Below are 27,949 nucleotides of genomic sequence, written 5' to 3'. Positions count from 1 at the left end.
GCGTCCAATGAGTTAAAATGAACCCACAGTATATCTTCAAATATAATCCTTTTCTTAAGGAAGAAATAATATCTTTGATATGCTGAATTAATCTAACCATATCTTTTTCTTTCTTGGAATTTTTTTCTCACGTTGCAAATTATATCACTATACATGTATTCATATATTAGAAATTAGAATTTTTTACTTATTTCTGAATACTCCATTTCATTGCTGGCTAAAACTAACATTAAATCTCTCCGTCAGTCGTGCAATTTTGGTCAACTCTATTTGAGATATTTTTGTATTCTTGTTGTGTGTTAGATACAACACCTTTCAATCAAATCATTGTATGTAGATTTTTTTCGATGTCAGTGCAAAATTTAGTTTAGAATGATACCTGATGTTAATTGATAAATCCCTCATTTTAGTATGGGCATCAGTCAGCTTTAGTCTGGATTCCTTTAACATCCTCTGTGTGTTAGCACTCTTCCTCAAACTATCCTCTACAGCTTCAATCGTACTGACACCTAAGTGATCTCCCCCTGCTGAAGATGACATACTTCCTGATATAACTAGACAAACAGACAAACAGATGTTAAATCAAAATTTTGAGGCAATAACAGGCAATAACTATCCCTTGCAACATGCAGGATTAAAACTCACAACCTCAGTGTAAACATGCTAGTGATACAAATAGATGACCTACTTGAGACCACTCAACCTCTGTTTTATAGAACTTTGGGAAAGATCCACCCTCACAGGCAATTTTGTGTTCATTATTTGTTTGCTATTAACTATCAATCTCATATTATCAGACAAGAAGATATCGCAAACAAAATTATTTGCAGTAAATATGTAAATCTATAAAACTTTGCATATGTGCATGGCATTTAAAAGATACAAGTTGTTTTTTTAACAAACTTTAAGTAGAACATCAAAGGATCTGAAAACATGGCAAAGTCAGGTGGAGCTTGGTGCAACATAAAAGTATTCTTTGACTTACAGTTGCTGAGATAAATGCAACAGATATATGATGTGGAGAGAAGGATGAAGAGACACCATAATTACCTTCTCTGTTAACAGTTATAACTGGAACATCTGTGTTGTTGACATTCTCTTTATTTTCCTCTGCCTTTCTACCTTTCTTTACTTTAAATGTTCCTTTACGAACAAATTTTCCTCTGAAATTATTAATACTATTATGAAATTACCAAAAAGCGATCACTAAACCAATGTTTGATTCCAATTACAATAAATCATCACTAAAAGCTAATAAAGGATATCCCTGTCACAGATCATCAAGGCTTGGAGTCTATATTCAATAAATGACATAAAAACAAGCTCCAATGAGCTATTAAAATCAACTTAATAACAAAATTTATTTCATATCAGTTAAGAATTAGCTTCTCTTATTGGATAAAAAGGGGCCACATGACATTCATTATTATTCAATAATAAATTCCATCGGTAATTAACAGAACAAAACTGACCAGAAAAACAGTCGTTAACGAAAATTTATATGCTAATGATTGGTGGGGCATGGTTTCTCTGTTTATGACAGTTGGGGCGAGGTTTCTGTTAATTACAGGTGGGGCATAGTTTCTTTGTTTAGAGAGATGACCCATTAATAAAACATGTTTCTGTTTTCAATTTTATATTTAAGTTGTTGAATTGTTTACCATATGTTTTCGTAAATTATAAAATTATAGAGAACTTTTTTAAGTATTCATTTACTGAAAAATTGCACTAAAATGAAAGGCAGTATTACTATGACTGGTCTTCACTCTTTGCTATAGATATTGTACAACTACTCGAGTTTGCTTTAAACATTTTGAATTTATGAAAATTTGTAAAAGAATGGTTCCTCAATGAAATAAACATAACAGTTATTGAAGAACTGGTTATTATGGTGATACATGGACTGCCCGTAGCACAGTGGTATTGACTGCTACAGCAATAATGACCTCCCCTACGGCTCAGTCATTATTACTATCTTAGTCAATACCACTGTCCTGTGGGCAGTCTATATATCACCATAATGACCAGTTTTTCAATAACTATTATGTAAATAATACACACATACAAAAGTCATGATAACAACACAATTCTAAAAACATAAAGTGCTTAGTATGATTCCATAGATGATGTACCATAGAAAATTTAAAAGCATAGTACACTTAAAACATAACACAAGTTAATAATAAGATCAAATAGTCACACAAACAATAAAAAATAAAATAAACAGAGGCATAAACTCTATATGCATGCACTGCACTGGCATGAGCTGTTACTTGGATCCCATCTTTGTACCAATTTTTGAATTGGTCAAAAGATGATTCCATTTGACAATGGTTAGCCAGCTTATTCCAGATTTGAGCAGCATGATAACAAAACAATCTTAAGCCATACCTAGTAGTTCTTACTCTTGGTAGTACTGCTGTTTTCTGTGATCTTAAATCATACTTTTTAATTCTTATACCAATCAAATCATGAAGGTAACTCAAGACTTTTTTTGTGAATTATTTTAATTGTTTCTATAATGACTATTGCATTTTTTTTTATTCTCTATGGTAATTTTGATTTTTCTGTCATAATTTTCATTGATGAATCTAAGAGAGAATGTTAACCTACTTACCCTGTTCAAATATTTACCCATAGGTTTTAGAATATTTAATTGTCTTAATGCTTTTTTTTTTACATATTTCAAATATATGATTTTTAAAGTTTAAGTCGGAATCTATAGTTATTCCTAGATTTAACATTTTCTTCACAAGAAATTTTGCTTTCATTAAAATTAAATATCAAATTATGTATATTTGTTTTTTTTCCCCAATGGCTATAGCCAAGAATTTGTCAGGATTAGCCTTCATTAAATTTATAGAAAACCAGTTTATAAGATTTAAACTATAAGTTTCTAAAGTTTCAACAACTTTATCTAAATCATGATCACTATATGATACAGTGTTATCATCAGCATAATTATAAATGTACAAAAGGAAATATGTCATTTATGAATACATTGAAAAGATCTGGACCAAGAATTAACCCTTGTGGTACACCTTTAAAAACTTTTTTTTTTAACATTTCCTCCCTTTAAAATAAAGAGATAACCTTCTGACACTTTATTAAAGGGAAAACATGAGCAGAGAACAGAAAGAGTGTTTACATCAAACTAATCATAATTGTACTCAACTTCTGATGAATCCTATAGTCAAATATAGAATAAGATGCTATGGGCTGATGACAAAAAGCAAAAGCCTAATACAGTCAGCCCTAAGGTCTATATATAAATAGAATTGAAATTGTTTATAAATTCTTTTCACACGCTCATTCTTTATTCAGGAAAGGAATACTTTTTTCTGACCTTTGTATACAGGTATTTTCATTTATTAAGAGCTTTGTATGGCAGATTTTACTGTAAACTCTATGTGTGTTGACATCATGTACTAGGCATCTATTTAACCCCCGGTAACATCATACATACATTTCATGGTCTTGTGAGTCCAGTACTGGTTCCTCTTCAAACTTCTGACTGGTACCAGCTGTTTCTCCCTCTTCCTCAATGACATAAGTGTTATGCATGACCTCATCACTATCCTCCAGTTGACTGACCAGCAGCTGACTTCGGGCTCGGAAACTCTTCATCACTCGGTCCAGAGTAAACAAAGCAGGACTTGTCTTTATGTTCCTTGACAATGGTCTCAAATTCCTACTAGCCTAAAAAGAGATAAAGTTATAAACAAGCCTTAGCCTTTATATTCCTTGACAAAAGTCTCATGTTCCTACTACCCTAAACACAGATTAAGTTATAAACAAGCCTTAGGCATTGTTTTTATGTGTGTTTTTTTTTAACCCTAACAGAATAATTGGAAGTAAAGCTTAATATAAATATACTGAGCATTTCAAGTCTTTATCTTTTTAATTAAAACAGAGGAAAAGGCTATGCCATCTTCTTCATTAAGCTAAGCTTACTGTGGATTCATTTATTTTCGTTGGCATCAATTTTCGTGGATTGATGAAAACTTGCATTTTCGTGGATATTTTTTTTCGAGGTTTCACTAATCTCTGCATACAAATCGTATGAAAATTTATGATTCGTTGAACATTTAAAATCATGGTTTACTTGTACCCATGAATCCCACGAAAATTGGTATCCAACAAATAAAGATGAATCCACAGTATTGTCCTAGGTTTATTGTAACACACATTTATCATTAAAGCTACACTTACAGTGTCAGGTCTTCTGGTCAACTGTACTGGAACAGACTTTGGTCTCTTGTCTGAGGGGGGTACAATTGGAGGGGCACTAACTGTGACAGCGTCATCATCTATAATACTACTGTTTGCCATCAGATTGTCCTGAAATAGAAGTTAAGAATAAGTATTTCTAATTATATGAACTTCATTACAATCTAAGTAAAATATAACAAAGCAAATTGGTAACACAAATTGGAATAAGGTAAAACTACTTTTTACTTGTATAATTATTATCACAGATTGAAAAGTAACACAGCTAAATAAGTCTGTAAATATTCATGAATAATTTATGAAAAAAAGATGAATTAAAATGCTGTATAAAGTAACTTAAATACATGTACTATTATTTGTAAAAACTGTTTATTAATCTTCATTCAATGAATGCTCCACAAAACTCATTCATGTATTGATAAATCATTGAAAATTCTCATAAGATTAAATATGCTTAGCTGTTACATATCAGTGTCACTGTGTGTACATCATTTTGAGAGAAGGTGTAAAGATCAACAGTATTTATACAGTATATAGAAAATAGAAAGACTGAGCCTGAAATTAAAACATCTCAGTAGAGAAAATACATATAAGAAAGAACATTGACCAAATGTAATGGTGTTTACCTAATTCTAGCCTTCATCTATTATTACCTCTATAGAGTAAATAACAGTTGATTCATTGATAAATCTTATTTAACTTTTTCTCATTCTAGAAAGCCTACTTGATTAAAAGTTATGACTAAAAAAGTACTCCTCAAACCTGGATTCTATGCATGATATTAAATAGTGTTTCTCACCAATTATATCAGATATATAAAGTTTCATGATTTGTAAGGGTACATGAAGGGTACAAATGTCATTAGGTCATTAATCATAGTATTTCTTACTTATATAACTCATAAAAATGATAAATAAAAACACATAAGAACTATGTTTAAAAATTAACAGGCTGATATTCACCATACCAATCCTGACCAATAAAGTCAAATGGGGCGGAACAAAACAAAACTTGTTTTCAATTTATAAATTTTGATTTTACAATAATGTACTCAGCAAATGTTAAAGGGAAACTTCGCAAAAAAATCAAAAATTCATATTATGTCCATTCAATATAAAAATGCTCAAATTTATAAATATTAAAGTTTTATTCCGCTAGATAAGAGATCACCATCGATTTTAAATTTTGAGTATCAGTTCTTTGCGTTCCGCCATTTTGTTATCTTGTCCAAATAAAAATCACGATATGTCTATAAACCATAAAGAAACAAAACTACAGTAACAGATGTTGTCGTAATTACGTGTCGATATCTTGTCAATCGTACGGTTGTTTTATCTGACTTACTAACTTGATTCGGAAAATGTTCTTATATTTTTAATAACCATATAGTCTGTTATTTTTAAACTGTTAATATTGGAATTAGTTAAAAAGTCAAAGTTCAAATCATAAATAAGAGTTCCGTGAAAATTGTTTTCGAAAATCTAATTCGTTCATAATTCTTTAAAGTAATATACTTTATTCAAATAAATTAGGATCTTCGCTCCACTGATCACCCGCATGGCTTAAGGTATTACTCCTAAAGGTATTGTGAGGGGTGTAAGGTGACACGACCAGGTATTCAAGCGATTTCCTGTCGGGCCTGCAAGTTCATGCATCGTTTCACTTCTGTAGGTATTGATCAGTGTACACGGCCGATAACTTATAACTTTCCATTTTGAACTATCAGGTGCATGTATAATATACATCTCTGTCTTGCGTGTCCGAAAGTGATATAATATACTAGTCATTACTTAACTCATACGCTTGTTTATAAATAAAATTTCTGGTGTAAAGAATATTATTTATAAAAAAAAAAAAAAATGATACCAAAAAAAAAATAAAAAAAATTGAAGATATACAAATATACGTATTTTTTCCAAGGGTTAATTTGGGGAAAATCAGAGACATATAATTGTATTATATGTCTCTGGGACAATGTAATATTTACTCGTTGTCAATAGTAAAGGACATAGTTGGATCATTCCAGAAATGTTGATTAAAAAAATGTGCGCACTTGTCGACGATTCGTTTATACGCCCGGATAGAAAGTTACGGAACTACAGCGCAATTTAAAATATATACATGTATACATTGAACATAAGAAAGAAACATACATTTTGTGCAAATTGGGGTAAACCTTTTGTAAATAGACTAGTCCACGTATACCAACAGTATGTAATCATCCAATTCGATAGACTATTGTATACCAAAAGAAGAAGAAGAAAAAGAGGACCAATTTGATTTAAATACAGGTCGATCTATAACTTGCTTTGGTTCATCGAAGTTATGAACATAGTAAAATCACAGATTTATATATCAATTAGATTGTTCTCGAATAAAGAAAGAAATTCGTCATCACCACAACTGTTCCGACATATGCAACTGGACGTACACTTATAATCCCCGAGGGATGTGAATATTTTCTAAGAAAGCTATTGAGTATTAAAGTTTCAAATCATTTTCGGGATTTATTTTATTTCTTGATATTCAATGACAGCAAATTTAAAGAATAAACTGCTTGTCAGATATTTGTCCGCTTTAGGGGTATTCTTGCCAGTTGAACAGACTTATTATTACATTCAAAAATAGGGAAAGATGACATTAAATTCGTTGTCTTTTGTTTTTAAACATCTTTGGTCAAATAGTTATTAAGTATTATACGTTGTGAGACGAAGACTACTTTAATAAGGACGTCCCCGATTATGATTAAATTTGGTTGACGATTTTCACACTTGATAAAGAATATCTATTCGTAATTTTTCGATTCCATTCCAAGAAGACCTTAAATTTGCTGTCAATGTTTTAAGACTTCTCAAGTACAAAAGTATTTTTTCTTTATTCGTTCATATTATATTCCGCTTCGGTAGAGTTATCTTCAGTGAGTTCCAGTTATTAATTTGTACGTGGCTTTTAAAAAGTCTAAATCTAAGTGTTCTCATTCATTTATTTGCCTAATAAAGACAAATAAAAATACTTTGGTAAAGCTATTTATAATTTCTAAGTTCTCCTTTTTATTAGACATCAATCAAGGACAAAAGGTGTAAATCATTTCAATCGGACATATGATTTAAGTTTCCCGTCTTTAACCAAAAATTGTGTATTTCTTAGTAAATTAACTTATTTGAATTCAAATAAATAATAGCACCAAACATAAATAAATAATTCCACGGCGATCAATTTTTATTTGTCACAACTTGAATATATATTTTAAATATGTGTATTGGATGCTCCCCTTGTCTTATAATTCACTGATCCGAATAGACAGTCACACCTGGCAAGGTGTGCCCGAGAGGCGTGGTTAAATACCGAAGTGCAAATAACAATTTACCTTTCAACAAGCCATCTACGAGTATTGCTACAGAACCGTGAATACACACATCATATCAACCAAGTCATAGCAGAGATAGTAAAAGGCCAATAAGAGTACACCAACATATTGTCTTTACAGATTATTGTACTTTACTTTGTTCACCTTATCAGTCCGAAAATACATTTATTAAAAATCAATTTATAACTTTTTGTGTTGTCTACAAAAATAATTCGAATATATACGTTTAACATAGAAAATTTATCTCATGAATATGTACAATTGAACGTATGTGCGTTTTATCTTCTTATTATCGGATGGTTATTAGATAAAGCATAAGTCATCGGCGCGCTTACGATTACGTTAAAATATGATTAAAAACCAAGACTTTTAATGATTGTTTTTTAAATCACGGCATGCAAAAACCAGGAGAAAACGTCACGACCTACAGGAAGTAGTTAATATTTTTTCATTAAATATTGAATTTCTCCTTTATTACTGCACATATAGCGATAAAACTTTGTGAATATATATATTATGTCATAATGAACATATTTAAACCATAAGTAAAAAATCGTGAATTTTCCCTTTAATGTTTATCATTTTTTATACATTTATGTATCAGATGTCAGCCAGATACTGTAAAGAATAATGGCAACTTAAAAGAAAACTTCCATCTTTCAAATATTGTTATTATACTATGGATAATGATCAGAACCTTACAAGTGACATTTAAAAAAAAATCTATAACATTAACTCTCAGGGATCATATTGAATTATAAGAGATATCATTTAAAACAAAATACAGTAAACAAAGTAATTTGATATTAAAACAATAACATACCATGCAAACAGTTTTCATTTTCAAAAAAATAAAACATGCTTAAAGCATAAAATTACGTTTTACATTAATAAAACTTGGGCAACCATTTCCAAGGAAATATCAATTATGTAAGTCAAGTATATTCTCTCAAAATATGATAAGTCGGAATCTTTTTAAACATTTTTTTTCCCAGCTAAATGTTGACCAATATGGGTAATATAATTATATAAGTCAATGTCATTTTTAGAAAACATTATTGCATCAGAAGACTTACATTGGAAACTCCATTCTAAAGCATATAGTGGAATATTTAACTAATTTTCAACTGATAAAAATGTGCATTGATCAGTGCAGTTGTCAGATATGCAGAATGTCAAATGTTGAATTCATGGTTGTTAAATTCCAATTAAAAAAAATAGTGTTATTTTTAAATTTTGTATTAGAACATTGCATTAAGTGACTTTTCAGGATTACAGGAAAATAAATATTATATCCTGTGAATTTTGCCCCTAACCCCCAGTGCTCAAACAACACAAATCTTTTATATATATCCTTAGAATAGATATTATTTGGTTAAAGTGTAATCCACAAAACAAATAACCTTTTGTAAAAAATTTAAATAAAAATTAAGAATGAACAAAACTTTGATGTTTGATGTCTTTGAATATCATATTTAAGATAACAAGTGTTTTAAAGTCAAGGTAGATTTTTTACATTCATCCATGTTTTAGCTAGGTAGATATATTTGAACAGAGACATGAATATATATCAGTTAAATATCTGAAGCTACTACTGTCTGACTATTTCTCAAAAGAGATTCAGAGACATCAACTAGGTTATAATTTACCACAGAAAGTTCATCCTGAAACAAATACACACATATACACACAAAGTTCAAATAAAATAGTCATACAAAAACAATACAATTATTCAATTTCAACTTTAGTAAAAGTGCTTTCTTTTGTTTTTGTTTTCTTAAGGTATGTCAAAAACAAATTTCTTGAGTCTACATAATTATGACAATAAAATAAAAATATTTCTGAACAAATTCTTTAAAAATATAAATTAATCGTAAGATAAAATTCAAATGTTTTACTGTGACAGTAAAATATATATTTATAAATAAAGATAATTTTATATAAAATTAAATTATATTTAAGAATCATAGATTTAAATTTCACATTGAATAGAATACAGAAACAAACAGTTTACACAACAGAAGCATGGAAACAGATAAAACACATCTGATTAACATCTAATATCTGACTGTATTCCTGTTATTAATCTACTATATAACCCTATCACCATATGACTGTTACCTTAATAGCCTTTTGTAACTCCTCTATCTTCATGTGTTGTTCTATGAGTTGTTGTTCCTGTTTCATTCTGGTATCTTCATACTGTAATAATTGCTGGTCTTTTTCCTCTACCATCGCCTCCTGTAAGTGAAATATAACCAATTTTGAATTTATAATTTCCATGACTGACATACGGAAAATGAGTTCTCTAATTCTTCATCAATTTATCCTTTTCTGCACCCATTGTATAAAAAATTGTAATCAACGTGTTTTTCGTTTGATCTCAGTTCTTCATTGGTTAAAATCCGATTGTGACGCAGACTTATCTTGTTTTCCTCTGAATTTCCTATTGTGACGGCATGAAAAAAGGCGACCATGCCTGATGACGTCACATAGAAAGAACACATCTTTTTGCAGATCAATCGCAAAGAAAGAATAACTTTGCCTGCGCATTGTTTGAAAATCATTAGAGAAACAGATTCTACCACCAAATATCGTGTAATACGATATTTATCCACTCTCGACAGTTAAATTTTAAATATTTAAAACGCTCGGCAAGCCTCGTGTTTTAAATTTGAAAATTTACTGTCTGGAGTGGATAAATATCCTATCACACTCAATGCAGTGGTAGAATCTATATTTCCCCACTTGTTGAATTAGAAAGCCAACAATGAGTCTTATAGAGATGAGTTTTTACACAGTTATCATTACTCTAGTCCATACAAAAAGTATATAAAGACTAGAGCTTTACACTGTACGTTTAGAAATATATGTCTTTAGATTTTTATTCATGACATTATAAAGTATACAATGCTGGAACTTTTACATTGTTTAGTCCACTTTCAATTTTTTTTTTTCATATCATAAAGTGTTTTCTAATATTTTCTTCATGAAAATTAATTAAAATAAAAGATTTGAATGTTGTCCTCCACTTACCAGCTCTTGCAGTCTGTGGGTCATACTATTATGTTCTTTACTTTTCTCTGCAAATATTTCTTCATCACTTTTCAAGTCTTCTTTACACTACAATAAATATGAAGTGCCCACATCACACAATGATCTGTGTTAGAGAAAGTTGTTTACAAAAGCACACAAGAAATGTGTATAGAATAACTGCATTGTGTTAAGAAAAGTAAAACAGATAATGTTAATTAGGCAAATGTGCCATTATCTTATTATAAGACAAGCTTTCCCCTTACCCTTCATAATTTTTTTCTTAAAATTTCAGAAAATTGGTATGATGAAAAAAATTGTAATTGAGTTTTTATAAAAATAATGCTGATGTAAATTTTGACAATGGCACAATATGCCTTTGACAGAGCAGAGGAGACAGGTTTAATAACTGTCTACAAACCTTAGTTAACAGTGCTGTTAGGTTTCTAATAGTTTCATTTTCCATCTCCTCTCTAGATAATGTTGCTGGTACTTTATTTTTTATCTGCAATGAGAACAATATGAGGTTTTAATCTTAAAGTCATGAATCTTCAAATTGAAACAAAAAGTTGCATATGCTTTACATACTTGAATTACAAAGTTTTACTCTAAAAGAAAAGAACGTGAACTTTTTTATAAAGAAAAGCCTTTATATTATCAAAATCTTCATAAATGTACCTATATTGAGCTATTGACTTGCCTGACACTAATTTTGCAGACACTTTTTTGCTGATATTTTTCCCGTATGCAGTGACCTTAACTACAAGACCTCTCTTTGTAGCTTTGGCCACTGCACAGAGAAAGTGTGATGGGAAAACTGTGATGAAAGAATGTAAACACTGTCACGCTTTCCACATGATCTGTTTTTCTTATTTATCAATTATACAATCAGATAAACTTCAGCAACAACCTCAAAAGTTTATTAGCTTGCAATCAACAACCATTTGTCGATGATTTATCACAATATAACAGACATGACCATTCAAGAAAAAAATCTGGAACCCTCAGGTTGGATATCTTGTTGAACATGAGCTTGGGTAGTGTATAATTTTGATTCCACATTTCTTACTAAGTGTTAAGATAAAGTTCTTGTTGCGACAACTTCAAATTTAAGCAACTTTCATTAATATTCATGAGTTGCTTCCCTTTTCATGTAAGACCACATAGTTTTTAGAATAGTAAGTTTGAAAAGTTTGAAAAGATCATTAAACTCCTCCTAAGTAGTAGTATCTAACCTCTTCCATGAGATCTAGCCAATCTTTCAGTCTGATATCCTGACTCTGAGACAATACATCTTTATTCTGTATCTTACCTCTTCCATGAGATCTAGCCAATCTTTTAGTCTGATATCCTGACTCTGAGACAATACATCTTTATTCTGTATCTTACCTTTTCCATAAGATCTAGCAAATCTTTCAGTCTGATATCCTGACTCTGAGACAATATTTCTTTATTCTGTATCTTACCTCTTCCATGAGATCTAGCCAATCTTTCAGTCTGATATCCTGACTCTGAGACAATATTTCTTTATTCTGTATCTTACCTCTTCCATAAGATCTAGCCAATCTTTCAGTCTGATATCCTGACTCTGTGACAAGATATCTTTATTATGTATCTTACCTCTTTCATGAGATCTAGCCAATCTTTCAGTCTGATATCCTGACTCTGAGACAATATATCTTTATTCTGTATCTTTCCTCTTCCACTAGCCAATCTTTCAGTCTGATATCCTGACTCTGAGACAATATATCTTTATTCTGTATCTTACCTCTTCCATGAGATCTAGCCAATCTTTCAGTCTGATATCCTGACTCTGAGACAATATATCTTTATTCTGTATCTAACCTCTTCCATGAGATCTAGCCAATCTTTCAGTCTGATATCCTGACTCTGAGACAAGATATTTTTATTCTTTATCTTACCTCTTCCATAAGATCTAGCCAATCTTTCAGTCTGATATCCTGACTCTGAGACAATATATCTTTATTCTGTATCTTTCCTCTTCCACTAGCCAATCTTTCAGTCTGATATCCTGACTCTGAGACAATATATCTTTATTCTGTATCTTACCTCTTCCATGAGATCTAGCCAATCTTTCAGTCTGATATCCTGACTCTGAGACAATATATCTTTATTCTGTATCTAACCTCTTCCATGAGATCTAGCCAATCTTTCAGTCTGATATCCTGACTCTGAGACAAGATATTTTTATTCTTTATCTTACCTCTTCCATAAGATCTAGCCAATCTTTCAGTCTGATATCCTGACTCTGAGACAATATATCTTTATTCTGTATCTTACCTCTTCCATGAGATCTAACCAATCTTTCAGTCTGATATCCTGACTCTGAGACAATATTTCTTTATTCTGTATCTTACCTCTTCCATGAGATCTAGCCAATCTTTCAGTCTGATATCCTGACTCTGAGACAAGATATCTTTATTCTGTATCTTACCTCTTCCATGAGATCTAACCAATCTTTCAGTCTGATATCCTGACTCTGTGACAAGATATCTTCATTCTGTATCTTACCTCTTCCATGAGATCTAGCCAATCTTTCAGTCTGATATCCTGACTCTGAGACAATATATCTTTATTCTGTATCTTACCTCTTCCATGAGATCTAGCCAATCTTTCAGTCTGATATCCTGACTCTGAGACAATATATCTTTATTCTGTATCTGACCTTTTCCATAAGATCTAGCCAATCTTTCAGTCTGATATCCTGACTCTGAGACAATATATCTTTATTCTGTATCTTACCTCTTCCATAAGATCTAGCCAATCTTTCAGTCTGATATCCTGACTCTGAGACAATATATCTTTATTCTGTGTCTTACCTCTTCCATAAGATCTAGCCAATCTTTCAGTCTGATATCCTGACTCTGTGACAAGATATCTTTATTCTGTAACTTACCTCTTTCATGAGATCTAGCCAATCTTTCAGTCTGATATCCTGACTCTGAGACAATATTTCTTTATTCTGTATCTTACCTCTTCCATGAGATCTAGCCAATCTTTCAGTCTGATATCCTGACTCTGAGACAATATTTCTTTATTCTGTATCTTACCTCTTCCATAAGATCTAGCCAATCTTTCAGTCTGATATCCTGACTCTGTGACAAGATATCTTTATTATGTATCTTACCTTTTCCATAAGATCTAGCCAATCTTTCAGTCTGATATCCTGACTCTGAGACAATATTTCTTTATTCTGTATCTTACCTCTTCCATGAGATCTAGCCAATCTTTCAGTCTGATATCCTGACTCTGAGACAATATATCTTTATTCTGTATCTTACCTCTTCCGTGAGATCTAGCCAATCTTTCAGTCTGATATCCTGACTAATAGACAATATATCTTTATTCTGTATCTTACCTCTTCCATGAGATCTAGCCAATCTTTCAGTCTGATATCCTGACTCTGAGACAAGATATCTTTATTCTGTATCTTACCTCTTCCATAAGATCTAGCCAATCTTTCAGTCTGATATCCTGACTCTGAGACAATATATCTTTATTCTGTATCTTAACTCTTCCATGAGATCTAGCCAATCTTTCAGTCTGATATCCTGACTCTGAGACAATATATCTTTATTCTGTATCTTAACTCTTCCATGAGATCTAGCCAATCTTTCAGTCTGATATCCTGACTCTGAGACAAGATATCTTTATTCTGTATCTTACCTCTTCCATAAGATCTAGCCAATCTTTCAGTCTGATATCCTGACTCTGAGACAATATATCTTTATTCTGTATCTTAACTCTTCCATGAGATCTAGCCAATCTTTCAGTCTGATATCCTGACTCTGTGACAAGATATCTTTATTCTGTATCTTACCTCTTCCATGAGATCTAGTTAATCTTTCAGTCTGATATCCTGACTCTGAGACAATATTTCTTTATTCTGTATCTTACCACTTCCATGAGATCTAACCAATCTTTCAGTCTGATATCCTGACTCTGAGACAATATATCTTTATTCTGTATCTTACCTCTTCCATGAGATCTAACCAATCTTTCAGTCTGATATCCTGACTCTGTGACAAGATATCTTTATTCTGTATCTTACCTCTTCCATGAGATCTAGCCAATCTTTCAGTCTGATATCCTGACTCTGAGACAATATATCTTTATTCTGTATCTTACCTCTTCCATGAGATCTAGCCAATCTTTCAGTCTGATATCCTGACTCTGAGACAATATATCTTTATTCTGTATCTTACCTCTTCCATAAGATCTAGCCAATCTTTCAGTCTGGTATCCTGACTCTGAGACAATATATCTTTATTCTGTATCTTACCTCTTCCATGAGATCTAGCCAATCTTTCAATCTGATATCCTGACTCTGAGACAATATATCTTTATTCTGTATCTTACCTCTTCCATAAGATCTAGCCAATCTTTCAGTCTGATTTCCTGACTCTGAGACAATATATCTTTATTCTGTATCTTACCTCTTCCATAAGATCTAGCCAATCTTTCAGTCTGATATCCTGACTCTGTGACAAGATATCTTTATTCTGTATCTTACCTCTTCCATGAGATCTAGCCAATCTTTCAGTCTGATATCCTGACTCTGAGACAATATATCTTTATTCTGTATCTTAACTCTTCCATGAGATCTAGCCAATCTTTCAGTCTGATATCCTGACTCTGTGACAATATATCTTTATTCTGTATCTTACCTCTTCCATGATATCTAGCCAATCTTTCAGTCTGATATCCTGACTCTGAGACAATATATCTTTATTCTGTATCTTAACTCTTCCATGAGATCTAGCCAATCTTTCAGTCTGATATCCTGACTCTGTGACAATATATCTTTATTCTGTATCTTACCTCTTCCATGAGATCTAGCCAATCTTTCAGTCTGATATCTTGACTCTGAGACAATATATCTTTATTCTGTATCTTACCTCTTCCATGAGATCTAGCAAATCTTTCAGTCTGATATCCTGACTCTGAGACAATATATCTTTATTCTGTATCTTACCTCTTCCATATATAGATCTAGTCAATCTTTCAGTCTGATATCCTGACTCTGAGACAATATATCTTTATTTTGTATCTTACCTCTTCCATAAGATCTAGCCAATCTTTTAGTCTGATATCCTGACTCTGTGACAATATATCTTTATTCTGTATTTCAATCAGTTGTTTATAAGCTTCCTCGGCTATCATCTTGTAATGGGAACATTCTGTTTGTAACCTACACAAAATAAATATCTTGTAATGGGAACATTCTGTTTGTAACCTACACAAAATAAATATCATGTTTCAAAATTATCAACCTTCATAATAATATTTGCACAAACTTAAGAAGTATTTCCTTTATATCAGTCCAGGCTACTGTCATGACACTAGGCTGCTAGCATGACACTAGGCTACTGTCATGACACTAGGCTACTGTCATGACACTAGGCTGCTAGCATGACACTAGGCTACTATCATGGCACTAGGCTGTTAGCATGACACTAGGCTGCTAGCATGACACTAGGCTACTGCCATGACACTAGGCTTCTAGCATGACACTAGGCTGCTAGCATGACACTAGGCTGCTAGCATGACACTAGGCTACTGTCATGACACTATGCTGCTAGCATGACACTAGGCTGCTATCATGACACTAGGCTACTATCATGGCACTAGGCTGCTTGCATGACACTAGGCTGCTCGCATGACACTAGGCTTCTAGCATGACACTAGGCTACTGTCATGACACTAGGCTGCTATCATGGCATTAGGCTGCTAGCATGACAATAGGCTACTGCCATGACACTAGGCTGCTATCATGGCACTAGGCTGCTAGCATGACACTAGGCTACTATCATGGCACTAGGCTGCTAGCATGACACAAGGCTACTATCATGGCAATAGGCTGCTAGCATGACACTAGGCTACTATCATGGCACTAGGCTGCTAGCATGACACTAGGCTACTATCATGGCACTAGGCTGCTAGCATGACACTAGGCTACTATCATGACACTAGGCTACTATCATGACACAAGGCTGCTAGCATGACACTAGGCTGCTATCATGGCACTAGGCTGCTAGCATGACACTAGGCTACTATCATGGCACTAGGCTGCTAGCATGACACTAGGCTACTATCATGACACTAGGCTACTATCATGGCAATAGGCTGCTAGCATGACACTAGGCTACTATCATGGCACTAGGCTGCTAGCATGACACTAGGCTACTATCATGGCACTAGGCTGCTAGCATGACACTAGGCTACTATCATGGCAATAGGCTACTATCATGACACTAGGCTGCTATCATGGCACTAGGCTGCTAGCATGACACTAGGCTACTATCATGGCACTAGGCTGCTAGCATGACACTAGGCTACTATCATGACACTAGGCTGCTAGCATGACACTAGGCTACTATAATGGCACTAGGCTGCTAGCATGACACTAGGCTACTATCATGGCACTAGGCTGCTAGCATGACACTAGGCTACGATCATGACACTAGGCTGCTAGCCTGACTATCATACTACAATGTACTATCATGACACTAGGCTGCTAGCCTGACACTAGGCTGCTAGCCTGACACTAGGCTACTATCATGACACTAGGCTGCTAGCCTGACTATCATATAAGCCGTATGAAAAGAGGAGGCCAAGAATTTAATTGGATATAAATTAAATATACTGTGACCACAGAGTAAATATCTAAAGCAAAACAATCTGATGGTATATATTATACGAAAGGTAAAATACATTTTAATGGAGATCATAATATTAGTTTTAAAACTTTATATCAAAGGTTGACCATAAGTACTTCACAAACATTAACATATACATATGCAAAACTTTAAGGTCAGTCGTACGGGACATAACAAAGAGGATGAGGCAAAATGATTTTTATTAAAATAAGATACACTGATGATAATGCAACAGAGTAAGATTTATTATGATTATAGTTTAAGCATATTAATATATAATATTAAATAATTATAAAATAATAGTATAGTATAATAGACATGCATATAAAACAAACAGTTTATACCATGTATACAATATTATATTACCTTTCATAGGTAAACAAAGAGGAGAGAAAGTAAAAAGAGAAAAAGAAAGTTTAAAAAGTCATATAATTCTGTGACAATGACAATGATGACGTTCCGTGTCAGTAATAATAACGCTCTATCAAGGCATAAGAAAACTGTTTGACCTTTTTATGAAATTTTGAAAATGTTGCAAAATTTTCATATTTTGTTCGTTGGAAAGTTTAAAGTGTCCGCAAATTATGATACACAAGAATGTGTCCTCAGTACACGGATGCCTCATTTGCAACATCATTTTCTATGTTCAATGGACCTTGAAATTTGGGTAAAATCTCTTATCTGGCATAAAAATAAGAAAGATCATATCATAGGGAACATGTATACTAAGTTTCGAGTTGTTCGGACTACAACTTCATCAAGAACTACCTGGACCAAAAACTTTAACCTGAAACGGGACAGACGGATGAACAATCGAACCAACGGATGAACCAAAGGACAAATGAACAAACAGGCGGACAGACGAACAGATGCACAGACCAGAAAACATAATGCCTTCTACTATCTTAGGTGGGGCCTGAAAACATACCTAACAACTTGTTTCTCTAATCTCTCTAACTGTTGAGCATCATGTGCATATTTCTCCATATGAACAGGATCACCAAGCCCAAAGCCTTGTCCTCCATTACTTAATAAAGTTGTCCTTTGTTTCACCAACTCCTCTCGTAATGCCTGTAAAAATTGTAATAAATTATAGTTGATTCTGTTTCAACTAACTCCATAATTTTAGAAGATTCGTAACTGAGTAATCTTTTAGGTATTTGTGCCTATATGTTACTGTATGATCGATGTGTATCATATATCTTTTATTAAGATTTATTAAACGTTGTTGCATGTATGTGCTTGTCCCAATTTTAAAATTTCAATGATTACTATGTTCTCTTTAGGTTTTATCTATTTTGCCTACTTAAGATTCATCATTATTTGTTTGATACCAATTGTCATGGATGTTCTCGAATTATTTTGTTGATGTCAAAAGTTTGGTTGTCTTTGGTAAAAACATTTTTATCTTGTTGAAGCTCTTCATATTTTGGGCAATTGTTCATGATTGTAGCAATCTGTATTTCATTAACAAGGCTTTGTTTCAAATGAAAGTGTATCTTCAGGACTTGAAAACAGATTGACAATCAAATAGATCACTGCATAACCATAATGCTGTCAACTACTGTAAATTCAGAAATTATTGCGTGCATTTATTATTACAATTTTGTCATTTTACACTGAAATGCCTTTTTTTTTTTGAATTTGAGAAAAATCCTGTTTAATTCATGTTAAACATTTCAAAATGCGAGTTTAAATTATTGCGTTTACAACTCTGTCACATTTTTCGCAATAATAAACACCTCACATTAATTTCTGAATTTACAGTATTATAAAAATATAAAGATGAGGTTTGCCACTGAAACATCTCCCAATCCGAGACCAAATGACATAGAAGTAGTATATTAATTACATATTGCTCTTTTGAAACCTACCATAATTTCACACTGCATTTCTTCAAATCTGATTGACTGTACATCTCTGTTTATAATTGGTTTATTCTTTATATTCTTAGCCTGAAAATACATTTTAACATATTCAAATTTACTGCAGTTTAATCAAAATTATATGCCTTAGAATAACATTATTGAAATGAAATGAAAGGAGTATGTTCAATAAGGTCCTAAAATGGCTCCCTTTTTTTTAACGTAAATTTCAAATTCGAATTTATTGACCAATATCACGATAAATTACAGCTAATACATTGACTAGATAGGATATAAGCCATTTTGTTGAAAATTTTACGTTCCTGGGTTTCATTATGACGTCACAAGTTGTACTCATATTGATTTTTCATGAAAAAATCAATGAAAATGGGTAAATTTCCAAAGATTATTTGACAGGAAACATAGAGCGCATACGTCGACAACAAAGATCTTTTAACATAATGTTTATGACGACATTTAACATGTCTTATTTGAATATTAAGCTTGTCGACGCCTGCGCTCTATGTTTCCTGGTCCTTTTTTTGGTTGAAATCCAGCTGATTTTGTCAAATTTCACCAAAATCCATTATCTTGACCTTTTAGGGATGTAAAAATCAACGTGTTAGAATTAAACTTTGACAAAAACAGCTCTGTTTGATTTTCTCACATGTCTTTAAGGCAACTTAAAAACTATTATTGTCTTGTAACCATGAACTTTATAATTGAGGACAAATATGGCACTTACGAACTTACTCCTTTAAACTATCTTACATAATTTTTCCAGAATGAACATATACTGTCACTGTTTAAAAGATATTTTCTTTTCTTCTTATGAGGAGGAGCATTTATTTATTGTTGTTGAAAATCTCCTTTATTCTTCATATAGGTATACTTACTCTATTGGCATACTTCAAAGCATTCAAAGATTCATCAAAGTTAGATGTGGACGGACTTATACAACATATCATCAATGTCTGAGCATTTCCTCCCAGAGAATCCTGTAAAACAAAACATAGATTCATCCAAGTTAATATGGACGGACTTATACAATATATCATCAATGTCAGAGCATTTCCTCCCAGAGAATCCTGTAAAACAAAACAAAGATTCATCCAAGTTGATGTGGACGGACTTATACAACATATCATCAATGTCTGAGCATTTCCTCCCAGAGAATCCTGTAAAACAAAACATAGATTCATCAAAGTTAATGTGGACGGACTTATACAATATATCATCAATGTCAGAGCATTTCCTCCCAGAGAATCCTGTAAAACAAAACATAGATTCATCAAAATTGATGTGGACGGACTTATACAATATATCATCAATGTCAGAGCATTTCCTCCCAGAGAATCCTGTAAAACAAAACATAGATTCATCAAAGTTAATGTGGACGGACTTATACAACATATCATCAATGTCTGAGCATTTCCTCCCAGAGAATCCTGTAAAACAAAACATAGATTCATCAAAGTTGATGTGGACGGACTTATACAATATATCATCAATGTCTGAGCATTTCCTCCCAGAGAATCCTGTAAAACAAAACATAGATTCATCAAAGTTAATGTATGTGGACGGACTTATACAACATATCATCAATGTCTGAGCATTTCCTCCCAGAGAATCCTGTAAAACAAAACATAGATTCATCAAAGTTGATGTGGACGGACTTATACAACATATCATCAATGTCTGAGCATTTCCTCCCAGAGAATCCTGTAAAACAAAACATAGATTCATCAAAGTTGATGTGGACGGACTTATACAACATATCATCAATGTCTGAGCATTTCCTCCCAGAGAATCCTGTAAAACAAAACAAAGATTCATCAAAGTTAGATGTGGACGAACTTATACAACATATCATCAAAGTCTGAGCATTTCCTCCCAGAGAATCCTGTAAAAACAAAAAATGAATTATAATATGATGGGCTACTACATGGGAATGCTGCAAATCATGCATGGAATATAAAAGGATTTACTTTATCTAAATATACTAAACCAGATAGTTTTTTAGTAATTAAGAACTTCTTCACATCTAAATATAAACACTGTACCTTAAGTAGCCTTGTGATTTTAGATTCTCTGTATGGAATGTGTGTGGATTTCTTTTTTGGATCTCCCAATGCACTGATCACATTTCCAAGAGCTAATAGTCCTGAGTTTATATGTACAGATTCTGAAATAACAATATATAAAGACATGAAAATATTACACATATCATCTTCTGATAAAATTTTCAAATTCATAAAAAAGTTATGTTTCTTTGTTTGCCTCATGCACATCTACCAATAGAACAACTTATTCGTCACTGTACATGTATATATTCAATTCTGCTAAAAATTTAAAAGATGAGATTTTAATTAAACCTTTTCTATACTGAATTTCTAAGAGTTATTGTCAAATACCTTTCAAAATTCTATGAAGTCTCTTGAGATTTTTAGCTACTTGTTTGATTTCAAGGCATGTAAAGAGTTACATTTAAAGACTACCAAAATACCAATTATATCACTGAACTATTTTTGGTGTTTTATATCCCCTATTAAGGACATAATACAAATCCTTACCTTTAAATCTATCCCCTACATTGCCTGTCCTGTGAGCTCTTTCTGATCCAGCTAGATCAACAAAATGGAACTTTCCAAACATATTGTGGGTTATATCTATAAAAAAAGCATGTATTCCATTATCATAACATTGAATCATTATAATAGTAAGTACACAGAAAGAACTATATAAACACTTTTACAGAAAACTAACCAATGAAGCCAGTTCATTACAAGAGATTTGTTGCTGTGGGCTTTTTGTTGACAGTATAAATCAGGACAGATACAGGAAAGTTTAAAGTAACTGTAAAGCCCAACAACTTTGATCTGCTCAAGGTCAGGCTATATCTCTGGTTTGTAACTGTTTTTCTATGTATGTTGGCCTTCTATGACAGGTCTTTTGTTGGTTCTGTTTGTTTTATTTTAGTTATAATCATATAAGACATTTCGGCCATAGACCTTCTTCAGTTTCTTTATTTTCATCTCAACTACATGATAGACCTTTTTCCTTTCACAATCATTAAGGTTGAGTGTGTCAACTACTTATTTTATAGTTTTTTTGTACAATAAATTATAATACAATGCATATAATTAAGTCTCCTTGACATGTGTCTATATTGTGTGTTGCTGTGTATATTTATTCCTTGTATGCAACTACTATCTTTATCTTTTACAGAATGCAAACTGAAAATCAGATGTGCCTTCAATCTAAACAAAAGCTATTTATAATATTTTAACATATAGTTTTTACCATGTATATTCAATGTTTTTTTATAATTATAATATTAACCTCTAAAAGATTGAATTAAGCAACCAAACGCATGTAAACTTTTAAGTACATATTTTCCCCTGAATACAGATAAGATAAGCTGCAATACCATAATATAGTAGTAAAAGTATTAAATTCAAGATAAAAACCAAAAGTTCCTGTGCTATAAGTTGACATAAAACCAAAACCTACAGTATATCATATTATTTCTATCAAAAATCATCAAATCAAATGAAAATATTGCAGCCTTGACCAGTGTTTGGTGAGGCTTACAAATGAAAAATGATAATGATGAAAACAATGACCCTTACAAATAACTTTAGATTTTTGGCAAAGTCAAAGAATATAAGATAATAAATGAAAATGTTTGGAAGAAAATGATATGTGGTTTTGCAAGCTAAGTTTCAAAAATAGAAGAAAAGATATTGCCATAGGTATATTCGTAAAATATCATAAAACAAGGCTTATCTTTATTTTTTCACAAGCTCAATGTTAAAACATTAATAGATTCCTTTTCTGTGCAAATATAATGTACCTGTCAGCTTATTATAAAATGAAAAATTTCTGGCTATATATAACATTGTTCAAAAAAGCAGCTTGTATCTCAAAATCCACATTCATGCATGTTATTTACTATACATTTTAAACATGCTGTACTCAAATTCCAGCAGCACTTATCATCTGGGAAAATCCTATTCCCTGGCTAAAGTCTTTCCAAGCTGAGTTAACATTCTAAACATCTGTTAGAGGGTTAAAAACAAAACAATGGCAAAAAAATAAGTTCACAACAATAAAGTTCTGGGATTGTGAAATAATTGCAGGTTACAAGCTTATAGGTCCAAAATAATTAGGACGACAACCTAAATATGCAAATGATTACAGTGTAGGCAACTAAACAGTGCAGTGTACAAAATATACAGATAAGTTTTAAGAAAGGAGCTTGCAAAAACTAAACAAACCTTTCAACTGATTCTCTGAAAAGCATAATGTTGGTGTAACAGTAACACACATAGGTATATTTTTACTATAAGGATTCAGAAAACAAGTTTCTGATATTGTGTGCCACTAACAGATATAATTGTGTATTGTATATCTATATAATGACATTATTATATGGGGTCGCACATGCAATAAATATATAAATCACAAAATATAAAGAGTTATCATAAAAATGAAAAATAATGTAAATACTTTTTCACATCTATTTACATATAAACATCACAATTACATGTAAACAAGTATATATGATTTTGTAGTAAGAAAACAATTTTATTAGATATTCCTGAACCTACCATCATCAATGACCTCGTTAGATTCTGATGGTTTTCTCTTCCCTGCCATAACATCAGCTTCTACCCATCTCTGGCCTGAAATGTCAAAAAAGGCTGATCATTCAGAGTGTTCTAGTAGTACTAAAAACATGTCCTTACATACATTATTTTCAAATTGATTGTAAAAATAGTACTTCAAGTTTCTTTACTAATACTTAGTATTAATTTTTTAAGTGAATACCAAATTATGACTTATATAATCAATCTTATTCCATTGTATGTAAATATTGATACCTGAATTAACATTTGATAAATTGAAGACTTAATCACTTTGATAGGCTGCCATATGAATTCGTTGCACAGTGTGCTAGTGCCCTAATCCGATATATATGGTGACATTAAATTTCATATGGGGTAATAAATGTAAAGAAAGGTAAGATAAAGCTTATGGCAATGAAAATAAATGTATTATGTCCTAAATACTGACCTACTATGACTGTAAATATAGAATGAGATCTACTGGAATGTTCATTCATCTGTGTTGACCCTGTGTGACGAATAGATGACCCAGATTCTAACAGTGACATGATTTCATCAAGAGATTCACATTCCACCTCTCTGGCACCAATTATCACTACAAATTATATAGTTTGAAGTGGAAAAATAGCATAAAACACAATATGCTATATCATATATTTAATAATATTATATACTGAATAAAATTCTGTATTGCAATTTTGACTCAACTAGACTTTTCTAATTGTAACCTCTCTGTACTACTACATCAGTTTAGCTAGAAAATAGCACATGAAAAAGACCAGTTTTAGTCAAAAGGATCAAACATTGTAGAATTATACATTCACAGGTTTGCTAACTGATTGCTTGGTAGCAGTTTTGACAGGTTCTTGATACTATGTTTCTTTTTTTTTTTTTCAATATTTAATTTAAAAAAATAAGTATTTCAGGTGATTTTTAACTTTTAATTGTGCCAACTTGTTTACATTAATCTTTGAATATTTTGTCCATGAAGTTCTGTTTGTGTGTTATCTATCTTTACATCATTTCCTTATTTTTATTAATGCATCTAGAAATAGTTAGATTATAATTCACTGCAATTGTCAGTTATGACAAGTTGAAGGAATTTATTCTCTTATCTTGTTTATAGTGACTAACTCGTACCTGTGTTGCCTTGGTCATCCTCTCTGACATGTAGTTCTTTACTTGACGTATCAACATCTAACAAATCCTGTAACTCTTCTTTGTAAATTTCTATGTACGACACTTTTACAGAAAACTCAGTAGTAGTATTGGACTGAAAATTAGAAGAAGATTGATCATTCCCTACTTCCAAACTTTTACACAGATCCATAATGGCACCTAGCTTTATATTATAACAAGTGAACATTAAACTCTTGAGCTGGTTGTGGAAGGATAAGTTCCTATTGTTGATACAACAATCCTGCCCTCTAATCCTAGAATTTGACTTACTTCACCCGGTTTGAACTTTTGTCAGTTTGTTTTTAGCCTATGAGTTTAACTATCACTTTGGTATCTTCCGCATTTATTTAAGAGTGAGATCTTAACTTAATTTTTTATATATGATACAACTTTCATTAAATCTGCTGCAAGTTGCAGTGCAATACATTTGAATACTTTCAAACATGTATAAAGCGGGTATATAGGGCCCATTTTTCTAAGTATAGCTTCTACCTGCATATTATCAAATATGGCTTTCAATGCCCTGGGTATGATTCCATATTCTTCATCTGTAAAGGAAGAAATCCCATCTCCAACTGTATAAGTTTTTCCTGAACCCTGAGGAAAAAAAAATAACATTGCAGTCAAACATTTTCATATGCACTAACCATAGTTATTTTGAATATAAAATCATTACAAACATACTGTTGTTCACTGATATTTCTTTAATTTTAATGAACTTGTGTTTTCCTGTTTGAATGGTTTCACACTAGTCATTTTAGGGGCTCTATATAGCTAGCTGTTCAGTGTGAGCCAAGGCTCAGTGTTGAAGGTCGCACTTGACCTATAATGGTTTACTTCTACAAATTGTGATTTGGATTTAGAGTTGTCTCATTGGCACTCATACCACATCTTATATCTTTATAATGTGATACTTACTGTTTGACCATAAGCAAACACTGTAGCATTATAACCCTCAAATAAACCATTTACCAAGGGTTCAATACACGATTTATACACTTCATCCTGTAATATAAAAAAATAACAAAAAAATCATAGACAAATACACAATTGTTTTTGACTAGAAAACATATGTATATCCTCCTTTTTCCCATGGTCACTATGGTAAATATTAACCAACTACATGTAACATGAAAAAATTCAGTATGCAGAAAAAAATGGCAAACAATAAATTATGTTTGTCTCCAGTTTTAATGAATTTGTAAATCTGGTGTGAAAAATGAACATAAAACAATTCATCCTCAAAAAAAGAAATAAAACAGATGACTAAGAATATATCTTAAAGATGGCTAGGGTCACAACAATGTCATTGCACATATGAAGGTTACATAAACACTGTTTATTAAACTGATTGCTTTAAATGTCTAATGTATTGATTTATACTTCAATGTATCCTCTAAATGTGATTATAAAGTTTACCTGTGTTGTTTTAGGAGACAGTACATGATCAAATGTGATCAAATATTTACCTGTGTAGTTTTAGAAGACAGTACATGATCAAATGTAAAAGCTCGGTCTTTCCCTAATACAAGCTGGTTTGTGGCTGGTATTATTCGTACACACATTTCTTCTCCTGCAATCTTCTCTTTAGGTAACAAGGGTCTAACCTGTGTATAAAGAAGTTGCAGATTGTTGATTAAAATTTCTCACAAAAATTTGTTTCTAAACTGTTATATTGAAGTCCCAATTACAACTGCAGCATTACAAGTTTTACCTTGCTACAAGATTATTATCATACATATGCATAGGAACAATAGACTTGGTTTGTACAAGAAAACAAAGTAAACTCAGATTTTTTTAATAAAAAGGAAACAAAACACTGGTATCTGACTTGACTAAAAAGATTTGTTTTCGAATTCATGTAAGAGGTATTCTGCACAGATAAAGTATCTAGGACTGGCAATCATGATTATAAAAAGTATCATTTTATTAAAGATTATTGAAGGTAACACATTTTCATTTTAAAATTAAATGTAGTAGTCAGGAGCCTGTAATTCAGTAGTTGTCCTTTGATGATGTAATACATATTTGTTTTTCGTCCATTATTTTGTACATAAATCAGGCATCAGTTTTCATGTTTGAATTGCTTTACATTTGTCATTTCCGGGCCTTTTATATTTGACTATGTGGTATGGGCTTTACTCATTGTTAAAGGCTGTACAGTGAACTATTGTTGTTTATTTCTGTGTCCTTTGGTCTCTTTAGGAGAGTTGTCTCATAGGCAATCATATCACATCTGCTATTTAATAGCATAACATAAATATAGTGCACTCTCTGTATAGTGCATGACTTCAATTTTGTTTATATCATATCATATAAAATAAGTTATTTGCAAAAGAAATATTGCAAGAACCAGTCACCCTGAGATATCATTATGTAATAATAAAGCAAGCAATAAAATCCTTTACATTTGAGTGCTGTGAATTTTCTGACAGTTTGAACTACAGATAATAATGTTTAACTGAAATGTCTTGTTGAATGACAATTACTGTTTCTCCTTTTTATGCTGACATACTATAATATGACTAGACATATAAACACCCAAGTGGGATCTTACCCTCACTGCCACTCTAACATTCACTTCTTGTTCTGACATTATGGACATCTTATTTCTTTATTAAACCTGTAATCAATAATATAAATGATAAAATCCATTAACAGTTGGTTACTGAAAATTCAGAATTTTTGCAGTTTTTATTATTGTGAAAGAAATTGTTAAGTTGCAACAACAAAAAATCAATTTTAAATGCATTATTACAATGTAACATCTATTAATTAAATTGCTTGTAAGCACTAAATGGTAAAGATTGTTTTAATTTATCAGTAGGAAGTAAAATTAAATACTGCATCAAATTGTATAAAGGATTGGTTGTAGTTGATTCAACTACAATTCTGGACAATGGAAGACTCCAATTTTTTAAATTGAATTTAGCAATGACATCATTTATAATTTTAGACCAGATA

At 31.9% G+C, this 27,949-nt stretch overlaps 1 protein-coding gene across 7 annotated transcripts in view; it reads right to left on the bottom strand.

The window, feature by feature from the left end:
• The window catches only part of LOC134682935 (kinesin-like protein KIF27), a 50,201-nt gene that overhangs the window by 15,836 nt on the left and 6,416 nt on the right, over nucleotides 1-27,949 (bottom strand). Inside the window, exons 3-25 of one of the 7 annotated variants that reach the window (XM_063541869.1) lie at nucleotides 27,543-27,608; nucleotides 26,455-26,592; nucleotides 25,904-25,990; nucleotides 25,478-25,582; nucleotides 24,947-25,079; nucleotides 24,255-24,401; nucleotides 23,789-23,863; nucleotides 23,456-23,470; nucleotides 21,749-21,844; nucleotides 21,239-21,360; nucleotides 20,072-20,173; nucleotides 19,185-19,265; nucleotides 18,239-18,381; nucleotides 15,707-15,842; nucleotides 11,052-11,135; nucleotides 10,634-10,720; nucleotides 9,719-9,838; nucleotides 9,247-9,261; nucleotides 4,213-4,341; nucleotides 3,467-3,699; nucleotides 2,392-2,433; nucleotides 1,051-1,163; nucleotides 380-554 (exon numbers count right to left, since the gene is read on the bottom strand). In XM_063541869.1, coding sequence (XP_063397939.1) covers nucleotides 380-554; nucleotides 1,051-1,163; nucleotides 2,392-2,433; nucleotides 3,467-3,699; nucleotides 4,213-4,341; nucleotides 9,247-9,261; nucleotides 9,719-9,838; nucleotides 10,634-10,720; nucleotides 11,052-11,135; nucleotides 15,707-15,842; nucleotides 18,239-18,381; nucleotides 19,185-19,265; nucleotides 20,072-20,173; nucleotides 21,239-21,360; nucleotides 21,749-21,844; nucleotides 23,456-23,470; nucleotides 23,789-23,863; nucleotides 24,255-24,401; nucleotides 24,947-25,079; nucleotides 25,478-25,582; nucleotides 25,904-25,990; nucleotides 26,455-26,592; nucleotides 27,543-27,590 — 2,426 coding nt within the window. In that variant the 5' untranslated portion in view covers nucleotides 27,591-27,608. The remainder of the gene's footprint in view (nucleotides 1-379; nucleotides 555-1,050; nucleotides 1,164-2,391; nucleotides 2,434-3,466; nucleotides 3,700-4,212; nucleotides 4,342-9,246; nucleotides 9,262-9,718; nucleotides 9,839-10,633; nucleotides 10,721-11,051; nucleotides 11,136-15,706; nucleotides 15,843-18,238; nucleotides 18,382-19,184; nucleotides 19,266-20,071; nucleotides 20,174-21,238; nucleotides 21,361-21,748; nucleotides 21,845-23,455; nucleotides 23,471-23,788; nucleotides 23,864-24,254; nucleotides 24,402-24,946; nucleotides 25,080-25,477; nucleotides 25,583-25,903; nucleotides 25,991-26,454; nucleotides 26,593-27,542; nucleotides 27,609-27,949) is intronic. The other 6 variants (XM_063541872.1, XM_063541873.1, XM_063541874.1 and 3 more) reach the window with 6 other exon arrangements.

Source organism: Mytilus trossulus, chromosome 9, assembly GCF_036588685.1.
Source record: "Mytilus trossulus isolate FHL-02 chromosome 9, PNRI_Mtr1.1.1.hap1, whole genome shotgun sequence".
NCBI lineage: Eukaryota > Metazoa > Mollusca > Bivalvia > Mytilida > Mytilidae > Mytilus > Mytilus trossulus.
Note: the sequence above shows the minus strand (reverse complement) of the source record. Positions and strands in the feature narration are given on the sequence as shown.